This window comes from Vulpes lagopus, chromosome 1 (assembly GCF_018345385.1).
Source record: "Vulpes lagopus strain Blue_001 chromosome 1, ASM1834538v1, whole genome shotgun sequence".
NCBI classification, from domain to species: Eukaryota; Metazoa; Chordata; class Mammalia; order Carnivora; family Canidae; genus Vulpes; species Vulpes lagopus.
This window is the reverse complement of record NC_054824.1, coordinates 157,218,766-157,232,006: the sequence shown is the minus strand read 5'-3', so window position 1 is coordinate 157,232,006 and position 13,241 is coordinate 157,218,766. Positions and strand designations below refer to the sequence as shown.

The 13,241-nt window shown below is 41.1% G+C and overlaps 2 protein-coding genes across 4 annotated transcripts in view; both read left to right on the top strand.

The window, feature by feature from the left end:
• LOC121489576 (selectin P) overlaps window positions 1-6,391 on the top strand; it is a 39,266-nt gene extending 32,875 nt beyond the window's left edge. For all 3 annotated transcript variants that reach the window (XM_041752782.1, XM_041752772.1, XM_041752763.1), the window contains 5 exons: window positions 413-598; window positions 1,239-1,358; window positions 3,621-3,651; window positions 4,692-4,747; window positions 5,332-6,391. In XM_041752782.1, the coding sequence (XP_041608716.1) occupies window positions 413-598; window positions 1,239-1,358; window positions 3,621-3,651; window positions 4,692-4,746 (392 nt within the window). In that variant the 3' untranslated portion in view covers window position 4,747; window positions 5,332-6,391. The remainder of the gene's footprint in view (window positions 1-412; window positions 599-1,238; window positions 1,359-3,620; window positions 3,652-4,691; window positions 4,748-5,331) is intronic.
• Window positions 6,392-8,385: 1,994 nt separating this feature from the next.
• The window catches only part of F5 (coagulation factor V), a 71,002-nt gene continuing 66,146 nt past the window's right edge, over window positions 8,386-13,241 (top strand). Inside the window, 2 exon segments of the mRNA XM_041752793.1 lie at window positions 8,386-8,781; window positions 11,214-11,296. Of these exon segments, the coding sequence (XP_041608727.1) occupies window positions 8,615-8,781; window positions 11,214-11,296 (250 nt within the window). The 5' untranslated portion in view covers window positions 8,386-8,614.

Genomic DNA, 13,241 nt, shown 5'->3' with positions numbered 1-13,241 from the left:
AACCTGAAGTTCCCTGAAGGAAAATTTAAAAGAGGGTGGCAATCTCTACTTCCTTCAAACTTCCAGAGGCAACTATGCTGAACAATTTCTATTTTAATAAACACCTGCTGACGTGCCAGCTAATTATCAGTGGTAGTAATAATAACGTTTAGAACAGTATTTTTGAGAAGTGAAATTTTGAAAACAGTATTTTTATAGGTAAATTGATCAAGCCATTAGTAGGTATTTATTGAATGTTGCTATATGCCCATCCTAGTTCTTTGGCTACTATTCTCTGAGTGGCTCATCTACTTTCTGATCTTCTACATTCTACCTCATTTGCTGCCAATACTAGCCAGATTACAAACAAAACCATAATCTCTATTACCTTCATTCTCCATGTTGGTTTTTCCTGCATTCTTTTTCCCTGCAGCTATCAAATGCCCTGAGCTGCATATTATTGAGCCAGGCATGATGAACTGCTCCAATCCTTGGGGAAATTTCAGCTATGGATCAACCTGTAGCTTCCATTGTCTGGAGGGCCAGTTACTTAATGGATCAGCGAGAACAGCATGCCAAGAGAATGGCCAATGGTCAACTCCCATGCCAGCCTGCAAAGGTATATTTTCCTTTTGGTTAGAAAGTCATTTTGAGAAGGAACATAATAAAATCAGTGTTTCATTTCTGTGCATTTCTGACAGTGGTCTTAATTTCCATCACTGGGTTTCCCCTGCATTAATAAATATTTTGTGACAAATCAAGCAGAATCTCCTTGCCTTCTGCAGAGCAGTGGGAATTAAATTCAATGACTGTATAGACAATCACCACATCTTTTTTTCAAAGCTCGGATTTGTCAAATGAATCCTTTCATTTCTTTATAATCTTTGCGTAATACTTCTCGATCCCAGGACCCTAGGATCATGCCCTGAGCTGAAGGCAAGACGCTCAACCACTGAGCCACCCAGGTGTCCCAAACTTCTACTTCTTTAATCATTTTATTCACTTTATTAGGTCCTTCCCCTGTATCCTTTGGACATTATGTTTGATATTTAATCATTAGGAATAAAGTCAGGCCCTGCTTCCCATTCTGTGTGGTAGTTTTGTGGCTTCTAGATCTCTCCTGCTATGTTGTCAACAGTGCCAGGACCTTTGATGATCATGCTTGATCTCACATCTCAGAATTCTTGGGACATCTTCTGGAAGAATGATGGTCTTTTGTGCAACACAGTTCTTATGCCCTGTGTGTGTTTGTTTTGCAGCAGGGCCATTGGCAATCCAAAAATCTCTGACTTATTTTGGTGGAGCAGTGGCTTCTGCAATAGGTTTGATGACATGTGGGACACTCCTGGCTCTGCTAAGAAAGCGCTTCAGACAAAAAGGTAAATAGGAAAAAGTCTTCTCCTTCTTTTCTTCTTTCTTATCGTTTGGAGAGGAGTGGTGAAACTACAACATCAGTAGTTCGTTTTTGAAAAAATTTGCATTTAAAGAAAACTAGCCCAAGAGAAGTCATCTTGGAATCTGACTACCCATCAGAATCACCTTTATGAAAGCACAGATCCTCCTCATAGAGAGAGACATAGACATAGTCCTAGAAATCCAAGTTTCTCAAAAGCCCTCCTCTCCAAATTCTGATGAGGCCAGTTGGTGCATTGGCACTTGGGAACCTCTGGTCTAGGTAACCTTAGTTATCTCTAGGACTAACTGGAAAGTGTCATGTTCTCCTCCATCATAATTCTCTTATGTGATGGTTATTTATTGATCAATGGTGTTAGGTAGTTAGTGCCTATGAATCAGAAATGCTGTGGAGGAAATGAGAAATAAAGCTAGAGGTGTGAAGAGCAGCTGATTAGTCATGACCTGGTGTGATACTCTAGCACATCTGTATATTCTTATGAAAATGTGTGGAGCTAATGCTGGACTGAAGCAGGGAAGAGATCCAATGCATGAAGACCCTCTATAAGGGAGCTGTGTTTACCAGACTGTTCATCAAAGGAGGAGCTCTGGCCTAGGAGTATAAGAGGCGAACTGTCTCTTAAATGTTAAAACAGTCTTTCTTTGTCTGCCTCAGATGCTCAGCCCATGAGCTCAGAAACCTCTTTTCATAAGCTAATGGGTCTCTTCATCATTTCTCATGGAAGGTAACTTTGGGCACCTGAGGGGTCAGGACGACTCAAATGCAGGTAACTGAGAATGGCCGTTATATCTGATGGAGTTTTTGTGAACGGAGGACTTTCAGCACCCATTCTTAACTGCTCAAGGACAGAACCTCTTGTTCTATACTTTTGAGCTCTCTCCATCCACAGTCATCATTGCATTGAGGCTGGTTTTCTAAAGCTCCTTCATATACTCTTCCTGTGAATGGGCGAGTGGGACAAAAGACACAGCGTAACACTCTGCTTCAAGATTAAAGAGCCACAACCAGATCTTCCATGTAACATTTGTGTTTATTTAACCAAATCCAGAAGGCAGAGGCAAGACCTCCTAACCCTCTAGATCCTACTCTCATGTAGGAATCACACTATTCCTGCATTTTCCCCAAATTCTTTCTTTAGTTTTGAGACATTGCTAGAGAATCCTCCAGACTATGAAGAGAGACCAGCAGCCACCCATCCTCCAATATCTTTAATAATAAATAAGCTCATTTGGGAGAATGGGGAACTTTTCCTTGACCTGTCCCAAGGTAATTTTAAACTTTCTAAGATTCTATGGTCAAATATAGGAAAATGCTGTATACATGTCCTGCAAATTCAAAATGCATAGTCATTATCACCTTGAAGACCCAGAAATGCCCTGTAATAAATGTACTTGTTCATCTTCATTTGACCTAATATTTTCTTTTTTTTAAGATTTTATTTATTTATTCATGAGAGACAGAGAGGAAGAGAGAGAGAGAGGCAGGGACACAGGCAGAGGGAGAAGCAGGCTCCATGCAGGGAGCCTGATGTGGAACTTGATCCCGGATCCTGGGATCATGCCCTGAGCCAAAGGCAGATGCTCAGCCACTGAGCCACCCAGGCATCCCAGACTGAATATTTTCTAAATTTATTTAGCCATGAGATGCTTTCCCCCTTTTATGTATCCATGGGATGGTTTACAGGCCTGCTGCCATATTTAAAGTTTCCACTCTCAGAGTCCATCATTTAGATTAAGATAGGAGGCTCTGGTCACTTGTGTTACCAGAGAAGGAAAATAGTCCTTGTTATATTGGTATGGATTTTTTTATGTGATTAACCTCCCCAATTAGTGACTGGAGGGAGTGTGACACAGGTTGCAATGATAGGGAGCCACAAGTGCCAAAGTAATAGGTTTCAAGAACCAAAGATCTCAGTATCAACAATAACCAAAAGTAGCCCAAAGGCTGAAGGCAGGGACCAGAGGTTGAAGAAGAGGTTGTCACTGAATGGGAAGAGAAGAAAGATGAGAAAACTCTAGATTACATACTGTCAAATGTTTAATTTAGCCTAACAAAGGCCCTACCTCTCAGAGAGAGCTTGTTCCTAATATACTCTTGACAATGAACCCATCTGAAAATCAGTTTACTGACTTTCCCCAATAACTCCTACCACTGATGACCTTTCTCCTGCATATAGTTTTTTTTTTTCCTTTTCAACTGATCATTTGTGTCTTCTTGCTTATTCCAGATGATGGGGAAAGCCCCTTGAACCCTCACAGGTAAGATAGACATGTTTCATGAATGATATGATTAAATTGGTAAAATTTGGATTTTTCATTCACTGTAATATATCAGAATGATTATACATAATGACCCCTTTCTGCAACACATCTTTTGCAATGTCCCCTTTACTAATTCTAAAGTAAAATACACAGATAACATATCCTAACCAAACATAGTGTTTTTAAAAATCAGTAAGTGCTCTAATTACAAAGCAAAGCAGAGACAAAGGGGTAAGTGATATGTAATAGAAATAAAACTCCAAAGCTGAGAAACTACTCTAATGGATGCTATGAGGTTATCAGAGACTTGCACCTTTGGACATAAAGACCAATAGTTAGGAATACCGTATCAGTATCAGTGTCTCAAACAGCATCAGAGGCATTGTCAACACCAACTTGATTTTTTTTAAATGATGAATGACTCTGGTAAAGGATTAGAAAACCTGTCATAATCTTCCCTCAACTCACATGGCAATTGTATTCTAAAAGATGCAAAAATATATATTATTTATATCTAAAGCAATTAAGTCTAGGCTCAGATGTTATTCACCTACAGGAATATTGAATAGATATTCTAAAATTTTATGTAATGTATGATAATTCTTTTGTGTCCGGTGCCTATTGGGATATCCAGCACCCCTAGCTCTTTCCCAGTGTCAGCAGAATTCTTGATAATTGTGAAAATTAAAAAATACCCATAGGAGGCAGTACTCCCATTCTTTGAAAACTATGGCCAGATGATCAAATATCAAAGCTGGGCATGTTCTGAGGATTTCTTTTCACCAGGAAGAGCCATAGCAGGTATTCTAGTACCTAGAGTGTCAACAATAACTTCACGTGGGTGTAAGTGCAGTGTAAATTACCCAGAGCTGCTACGTGGGATCTCAGAAATTTCTTAGGCATTTGTTTTTGTTTCCCTTTAAAGCAGAATTCCAGGGTGGGGTGGTAATCCACAGTCTCTGCGGAAAGTATGTGCTGGACTGTGGTCAAGGATCAAGCACTGTATGGCAGGTCATCTTTGTATTTCTGTTCTTTAGCCACCTGGGAACATATGGAGTTTTTACGAATGCTGCATTTGACCCAACCCCTTAAGGTAAGTTACCTATGAAGATATTTTTGAAGGAGATGGACCAGTAGGGTAAAGAGAAGGAATATTAGAACTTGATGTTTCATCATATAATTATGAGTTAGATTTTAAGCATGTATTAAGTTTTTAAGCCTTGAAGGAAATTGTGTTGGCAGCAGGGGACAAGATATGTCAGTAGACTGATAATAGAAAGTAAGTTTATTTGAGGATTTCCATTTCCTCCAGGATAGAAATGTTCTAATAAGATATAATTATTTCAGGGTGTATGACATCCCCATTAATGGCTGCTTGAAGGTATTAACAACACCATAGTCCTTGCTTGGTAACCAGAAGTCATACTACTGGAAAAAATTTTTATGAACTTTTATGGAGCTAATCCCCTATGTGACTTGCTGGGAAAACAAAAATAATCTGGTGCATTCTCTCCTCCAAAAAGCTCAGTGATAGCTGGGTTTCCTAAGGAAAGTAGCCCAGATGCTAGAAGGGATTATATTGATCCTCAAGGGACAGATATGCTGAGAACTAGCTAGCTAGCTTGCTTACTTTTAAGGAAAATATAGTTATTTTAATTTCTTTCGTCTCATTTTCAGAGACCTGTCCTGCTGGTCTCCACACTCAACCTCCACAGGATCCTATTTTTGAACACCAGTTTTCCTGCCAGACTTGAGTTACACTGTAGCATATTAGCTGCAGTTTTCTGGTAATACTTGTAAGGAAAAAAAAAAAAAAAAAAGACATGGAGTTTCCTTTAGATTAGTTCTGGATGAGAGCAGAGGGATTGTGCCACAAGTCCAAACTCTCCACCCCCTCACCCTTTCCTGCTCCACCTCTTCCTTAAGTCTCAGACGCCAGGACTGAATGTCTGCAGTGGTCTGTGGGCTTTGCCCAGCTGTACTTTCTTGACAGACTAATTAATTAGAGACTGAAGCATCTGACTTACCAGAAGACCAAACTGTGGAAAAATAAAAATGCCTCTTTATTTTTGGATTGGAGGAAGGCGTTCTCTAATTTGTTGGAAGGCAGGTGGTATCTGTGACTTGAGGGAATTTCTATAAGATCTTCTGGGGTCTCCAGTGTTTGCTGCTTATGAAGCGTATTGCACCCTTGCTGCAAGGCTTCCAGAGAAGCCTCTGGGTGGCACCAGAGTGCAGAAGACGAAGAATCAAGATAGGAAGGCACTGTCACCTTCCCTCCACTGGTCACTCTCCTCAAAAGAACCTCAAGACCAAAATTTAAATGTGCGATTTAAAAGATTCTTCCCAAATGCCATGCTTTATTATTTGGTGTTTTGTTCAATAATGTCTGTGTACATCGTTTTTTTTTTTTTACATCAATGTAATGCATAATTACTGTTGTCTTGATTACAACTTAACCCTTCAATCAGTCAGCAAATATATACTATACCTCTGGCCCCTACACAGAACCAGAGAAGAAATAAAATCAGAAAAGCAGAAAAAAATCTTCATCACCTGAAGAACAGATGTTATTTATTAAATCACATGTTTAATATGTAGATTGTTGAAAGTTACATAGTAGTTATCTGGAACTGGTGCAAAAATAGACAGCCAAACAATACCTTCGTCTTGCAATAAACATGTCATGTAGAATGAATAACATGTGGGTAAATATGTAAATAAAAATGATAAAACAGTCTAAGAGTTATGGTAATTTTGCAAGACCTTTGGTAGTAACCTTGGGATTTAGGAACACATTGCTTTTAAAAAGTTTCTCCTTAGGGAATCCCTGGGTGGCTCAGCGGTTTGACGCCTGCCTTCAGCCCAGGGTGTGATCCTGCAGCCCCAGGATGGAGTCCCACATCGGGCTCCCTGCATGGAGCCTGCTTCTCCCTCTGCCTGTGTCTCTGCCTCTCTCTCTCTCTCTGTCTCTCATGAATAAATAAATAAACAAATAAATAAAAATAAAAAGTTTCTCCAGTAGCACCCGGGTGGCTTAGTGGTTGAGCATCTGCCTTCAGCTCAGGGCATGATCCCAGAGTTCTGGGATAGAGTCTCGCATCAGGCTCCCCGTGGGAAGCCTGCTTCTCCCTCTGCCTCTGTTTCTGCCTCTCTCTGTGTGTCTCTCATGAATAAATAAATAAAATCTTTTAAAATAAATAAATAAAAATTTAAAAAATAACTAAAAAGTTTCTCTGATACAACGTCAATAGCATCTCTGACTGCTTATCACTAGGCTGGGTATTAAAGGACAATAGTTAACAGTCCTATGTCCTGAGTCAGGATCTATAATTTGTAAAAGCTTTCCCAGGGAATTCTGATGGTTTATCAGCTTTCAAACCAATTATAGATTGCTTCAAACTATTATAGATAGAGAAGAAAGAGTAAGGCACTGTTCGTGCTCTTGAACAGTTTATAATCCAATTGAGGAAACAATAAACACTGACACAAAGTAATAGAGGGTAATTAATGCGAGTATTATATTTTAATAGTGTTGTAATCTATAAAATGGAAATAGTCTATTTGAGTCCAGAATTAAGGAGATGGGTAGGACTCTGATTGAACTGAAGCAGTGTTCAGTTAAGAGGAAGAGATGGATATTCTAAGTCCACAGAGTGACATCAGCAAAGGAAGAAACAGAAGACTGTGTATGGGAGGAGTGAGTGTGGAGGAGCCTAACATCATGGAGACCTCATGTGAAGTGCCAGATAATGTTTCAAATCAATTGATACAAACCATAAGACAGGAGCTTGGAGGAATGCAGATTCAGGGAATCTTTTTTTTTTTTTTTAAGATTTTATTTATTTATCCATGAGAGACACACACAGAGAGAGAGGCACAGACACAGGGGAGAGGGAGAAGCAGGCTCCATGCAGGGAGCCCGACGTGGGACTCGATCCCCAGTCTCCAGGATCATGCCCTGGGCTGAAGGCGGCGCTAAACCGCTGAGCCACCCGGGCTGCCCTGATTCAGGGAATCTTGAACAGTTATAATGATGCTTCAGACAATATATTCTCAGATTTTCTATCAATAGCATAATAAGATCTTGAGGCAGTGTGAAACAGCCAGATCCTCCAAGAAACACAAGAAAAGCATAATCATAGTAATACACATGTGTTGTGTGCTCTGGAATTAAACACCTCACAATATCCTTTTATCCTCCCAACAACTGCATCTGGGAAAAATTCATATCCCCCTCTTGTGCAGATGTCAAAACTGAGCCCTAAAGAGGTTGAGTCACTTACCCAAGCCCGCACAGCAGTAAGTGCAACTGAGTCTGCTCTGCTGATTGTCTCTGCTCTGCTACTTTTGTGGCCACAGACCCTCATCAAGACAGAACAGTGCGTGGGTAGAAATCAGTAAAGTGGTCCAGGCCTGCAGGCCCCGTTCTGGTGCTCATCTCCCTGCTTCCTCCCCGGAGTCTAATGTTTCCGTGCCCCTAACGGGCAGAGTACCCTTTCCCCCAGACCAAGGGAAACTGATGTAGTTGCGGGCATGGGGTGACATTGCACTGGGGATTGCAGAGGGTCTTGCAAGCGTGAACTTCGCCCTGTTGGTTTTTACGGTGGGTGGTGAGGGCTGTTGCCCCAGCGGCCTCAGCAGGTGGAAGCGCAGGAGCGGTCTGGCCCGCGGCTCAGGAAGCCCGCGCACTGCGGCGCCAGCGGCCGGAGCCTCTGCACTCGGGGCTGTCTCCACCTGCGTGAAACATTCACTCGTCGGCTCGCTCTGCCCTTACCTGCTCCGTCGGGGGCGGTGACCTCGCCACCCCCGGCCTGGAAGGGCGCTGGTGGGGACGACGGCGGGAGGCTGCGCGGCCCCGGCACCCGGAGGGGCAGAAGGGCAGGAGGACACCGCCCCCGCAGCCTCCGGGCGCACTGCGGCGGGGCCGGTCCGCGGTCCCAGGAGCCCGAGCCGAGCCATGGCCCCAGGCTGCGCGCGCCTCTGGGTCCTGGTGCTGCTGGGCGCCGGCTGCGCGGGCTGGGGGAGCTGGGGCCGCTGGGGGGCCGGAGCGGCGCGGCTCAGGCAGTTCTACGTGGCTGCTCAGGGCATCAGCTGGAACTACCGCCCCGAGCCCACCAACCCCAGGTGAGGCAGGTCCCGTGTCCGAGTGAGCTTTTGGGGAGCTTTCCCTTTGCAATTCCGTGGCTTAAAAAGGGGGGGGGGGTACCATGTTGCTCATTTAAAACTCTATATTACTCATTTTAAAACAAAACTGCTATTCTTATTTCTAATAATACAGTGTGTTAGACAGGAAGTTTTGTTGTCTAGATGCTGTTTGAAGGGTTTGTTAATACAGTTTTGTTGGTGTGATTGATTGTTAGTTCATTGATTGATTCTAAAGCACCAGGCACCAGCCCCCTCATTAGCCCTTCCTGCAAAGTCCCATTCCAGATTTTAGTAGCCTAGTATTTTTTATAGAACTTCCAGTTACATATTATTTATTCTTTCTCCACATAGCTTCATCTTCCAAAACTAAGGATGTATGCATTGTCTTTTATTTAAGCAGATTGTTCAATAACAATTGCCAAATTGCCATAATTTTGTTGTATTCTTACAAATGACGTTCAAACCACCATCAGTCCATAAACATGCAACATTTTTGTTCTTTTACCTTTTCTTCTGCTTCATGTGACTCTTCATTTTTTTTCGCATTCTTAGTCCATGGGATATAGTCTACCCTGGCTAGTTTGGAAAGGCCACTATTAACAGACATATGTAACTAAAAGGTGGCTTAAATAATAAAACTCTATTTTTGAACTGAAAACTATTTTTCCTAATTGAAAGGATAAAAATAAGACTTCCCAGAAATTAGATAAATTATAGGACTTACTCACTATTTCCAGTTGGTTATATTTAAATTTTTTCATTGGTAAACCTCTCAGTATGACTCATTTTTTTTAAACTTAATATCACAGTTTAAATGATTGTGAAAGACAAGTTCCTCTTTTATGATTACAAAACCAAAGCAATCAGCCAGAAATAATGCAATATTTTAAGAGTCTTGTAGTGTATAACATTAAGCCCCTTAAAGAATTGCTTTGTAACTGGGTTACTTTGAGGAGAAATCCTTTTTTAAAAAACATCATTTTAAATATTGTCTTTCGAGTTGATGATCTAGATCACACCCACACCCTTAGAGAACTGCCAAAACCCCAAAGAAAATCACAGGCTTTCCAACATTAATCTCTTTTGCTCATGGGCAGACATTAACCTGCTTGTTGTCTTTGCTGGAGTACTCTGTGCTTATGCTTGGGAGTTTGTTCTTCTGTAGTTAACTCTAAAAATAACAAGCAGAATTCTGGAAGCAGAACCACGCAGGGCAAAAGCCTAACTCACGTGGGGAGTCCAGAGGGAACCATGACTGGTTATTTGATCCCCTCACCCTGTGGTCGAGTTTCCAGAATTCTCATACTTCCAGTGTCAATTATTGATCCAAAACCATAAAATGATAACCTAGACCAACTGTCAGTATTTTTGAACCTCAAATCATGCCATTTCTCTCTGGTACTTTCTTGTGAAAAAATATAACCTGTAAATCTAACTGCCTAAACTAAGAACTGGTGATCAAGTGTCCTGCATCTACAGCAGAATGATACTCACTATAAGGAGATCAACATATACCACTCCATTCTTTGTCAAAGTCTACTTTAGCACAAAACAAAGATCCTTCCCCTTACTTCATCCAATATTAGCAGGAGAATGCCTTTCAGAGGTGGGACGTATCTATCATTCTTATCCCAAGTCTGACATAAATGTTTTTGAAAACTTTTCTAAGGAAAATTATTGAGTCACTTATATGTACGTAGCAACAGATATTGCAAATAAAAACATGTTTTTTTTCTCTCTAGGGTTCTAGGGTTCTACTCTACCTGCTTCCTTTTCTGTGAATTCTTTACCATGAACGCAGTGGTTTCACCTCTTTGTGACTTGGCTGTGCCGTTTATCCCTTGTTTCTCCTCTGGACAAGTGACTTGCATTTTCCAAGACTTGCCTTTTTCATTTGTTTGTTCATTTCCAGTATGAATCCCCAGGGCTTTAACTCCATTGGCCCTCTCCAACTTCCCAATTAGAAATAGAGTCCACCAAATCAGTGGTTCTTTATAATGTTCCCCAATAATTCAAAACTGTATGTGGTTCATCAGGTAAAAAAACAGACCATGTATTTATTCATAAAGGATTTGGTTATATTTTTAGTCATTTACGATCTAAGCCTAAAGTTTGGGTTCACACAATAATCTTGGGTTCTTTTTTAGAAAATAGATTCTGAGTAACAGGATTAGTGGACAGACTAAATTTGGGAAAGACTGATTATCACAACAGAATATTCTTGAAGAGATCAGTAATCATTTTTAACCCCACCTATTATGCATATTTGTAAAACCCTGGTTTCTGAAATACAATTAAAATACCATTATTCCTACTACCTATCTGAGGATACGAGAAATCCATTCATTTTGTGATGTGAGATGTAGATGTCATATACGACTTTCAAATTAATTTCTGTACTTTATTTCTAGCTCAAATACTTCCTTTAAGAAAATTGTCTACAGAGAGTATGAACCATATTTTCAGAAAGAAAAGCCACGATCCAAAATTTCAGGTAAGCCTGAAGTACATTATTTAATTTTAAAGATAAATCTCTATGATAATTTGATATTCTTGGATATCTGAAATAACTGTTTAGCGACATTTTTTAGTAATGTGTGCTTTTGTTGTCTTTAACCAATATGGGCTGCATAATTTGTGGGGCCCAGTGAAAAATGAAACTGTGACAAATCATGAGAGACTCTTAACTCTGGGAAACAAACTGAGGGTTGTTGGAGGGGTGGTGGGTGGGAGGATGGGGTAACTGGGTGATGGGCATTGGGGAGGGTACATGATGTGGTAAACACTGGTGTTATATGTTGGCAAATTGAATTTAAATTAAAGAAAAATGAAAATGTGTGGCCTTAGATTCATATTTTTGAGAATTTCAAAATAGTATCAGCAAAACATTACACCAGGGGGTCTGTCTGGCCCATGAGGTAACATGCCCATGAAGCTGGCTATTTTTAACACTGATCAAAAATCTAAACAAAACCTTTGTTTGAATTTTATTCATTCACCAAACCAACTATTATTGAGCACCTGCTATGGGCTGGGCATTAAAGAAGGCACTATGGATGCCACAATGGACAAGGTAGAGACGTATCCTGCCTTCCTGGAGCTTCTGGTATAGTTTACTGAATGTAGATGAACCCTAACAAATGATCTATTGCTTCTATCCAGCTCTCTGGATTCATTCCAAGGAACCATATAGGGCTGGCTCTTTTGCATCTGTTTTTCCCATCTCTTCTCCTGTTTTATTTAGTGTGAGGTATACAACAGCTATCATTTTCAAAGAAAAATATCTCCCTTTTCTTCATCTCTTTTTTTATTTGAGAGAAAGACAAAGTATGAGTGAGGGGAGGGGCAGAGGAAAAGGGCAAAGCAGACTCCCCACTAAGTGTGAAGCTGTCCAGAGCCTTGAGCCCGGAGCCTGATGTGGAGCTCCATCCCAGGACCCTGACATCATGACCTGAGGCCAAGTCAGATGCTTAACAGACTGAGCAACCCAGAACTCCTTTCCTCATCTCTTCTTTAATCAAAGAATGTAGGTCAAATGGACTTTCGGGTTCTTAAATACGATACCATATTTCACAGGAATGATAGAGGCCATGAAGAGAGAACTTCCTCCATTGGGTCCCCTGATCAGTAATCACTCATCCTTCCATACTAACCGAGTGAAGACTGGTCAACACACCCAGATTCATCCTTCTACCTTTCTGTGCAAACTGTTCCATCCTGCCTCCTCTGATCTCCCTTTATCTTCAGTCTTTGGCTGGAGCCTTCCCTTCAGTTAAAGCTCAACGACTATGTTCAAATCAACCCCCGTGTAGAAGAAAATCTCCCCTTGACATCACCTGCCTTTCCTCTGTCTTGCCTTTCTTATATGAGCAGCCCACTCTGTTCTCTGTAATATTGTTTCCTCTCCATATATTCCCTCTCTAATCCTCACTAATAGAAATCCACTAAACTCACTCTCAAAAGAGGGCACCCATGACCCTGAGATGCCAGAACCACCGGTTTCTTTCCAGTTCTTTTCCCACTTGACATTACTAAGACATTTAGTGATCCCTCTTCTTGAAATTCTCTTTACCCACTTTCCCCAGGGCCACCTCCCTTGGTGAATGGAAGTGAATGGGGAAAATGGAAGCAGGGGTAACTTATAGGTAACTCCTTTCTGAAACGTGGCTCCACATGTGAGGAGAGACAGGGTAGTTCTGGAAGGGAATGAGGGGCTTAAGAATACTTTGGAGTTTTACAAACAAGAATACAGTGACCTAAGATATCTGACAGAAAAGGGGAGGCTAATGACATCTGAGGAAGAATAATTGCTAAAACCAGACTCAGAAGAAATAAGAAGTGATATGATTCAGAGTTTGGGCTGAATTAGCTTGAGGTAGAAGGGATACTTCACAGGAGCCAATAAGGCAACAGACAGTAAGGTTACTACTAAAATAGAG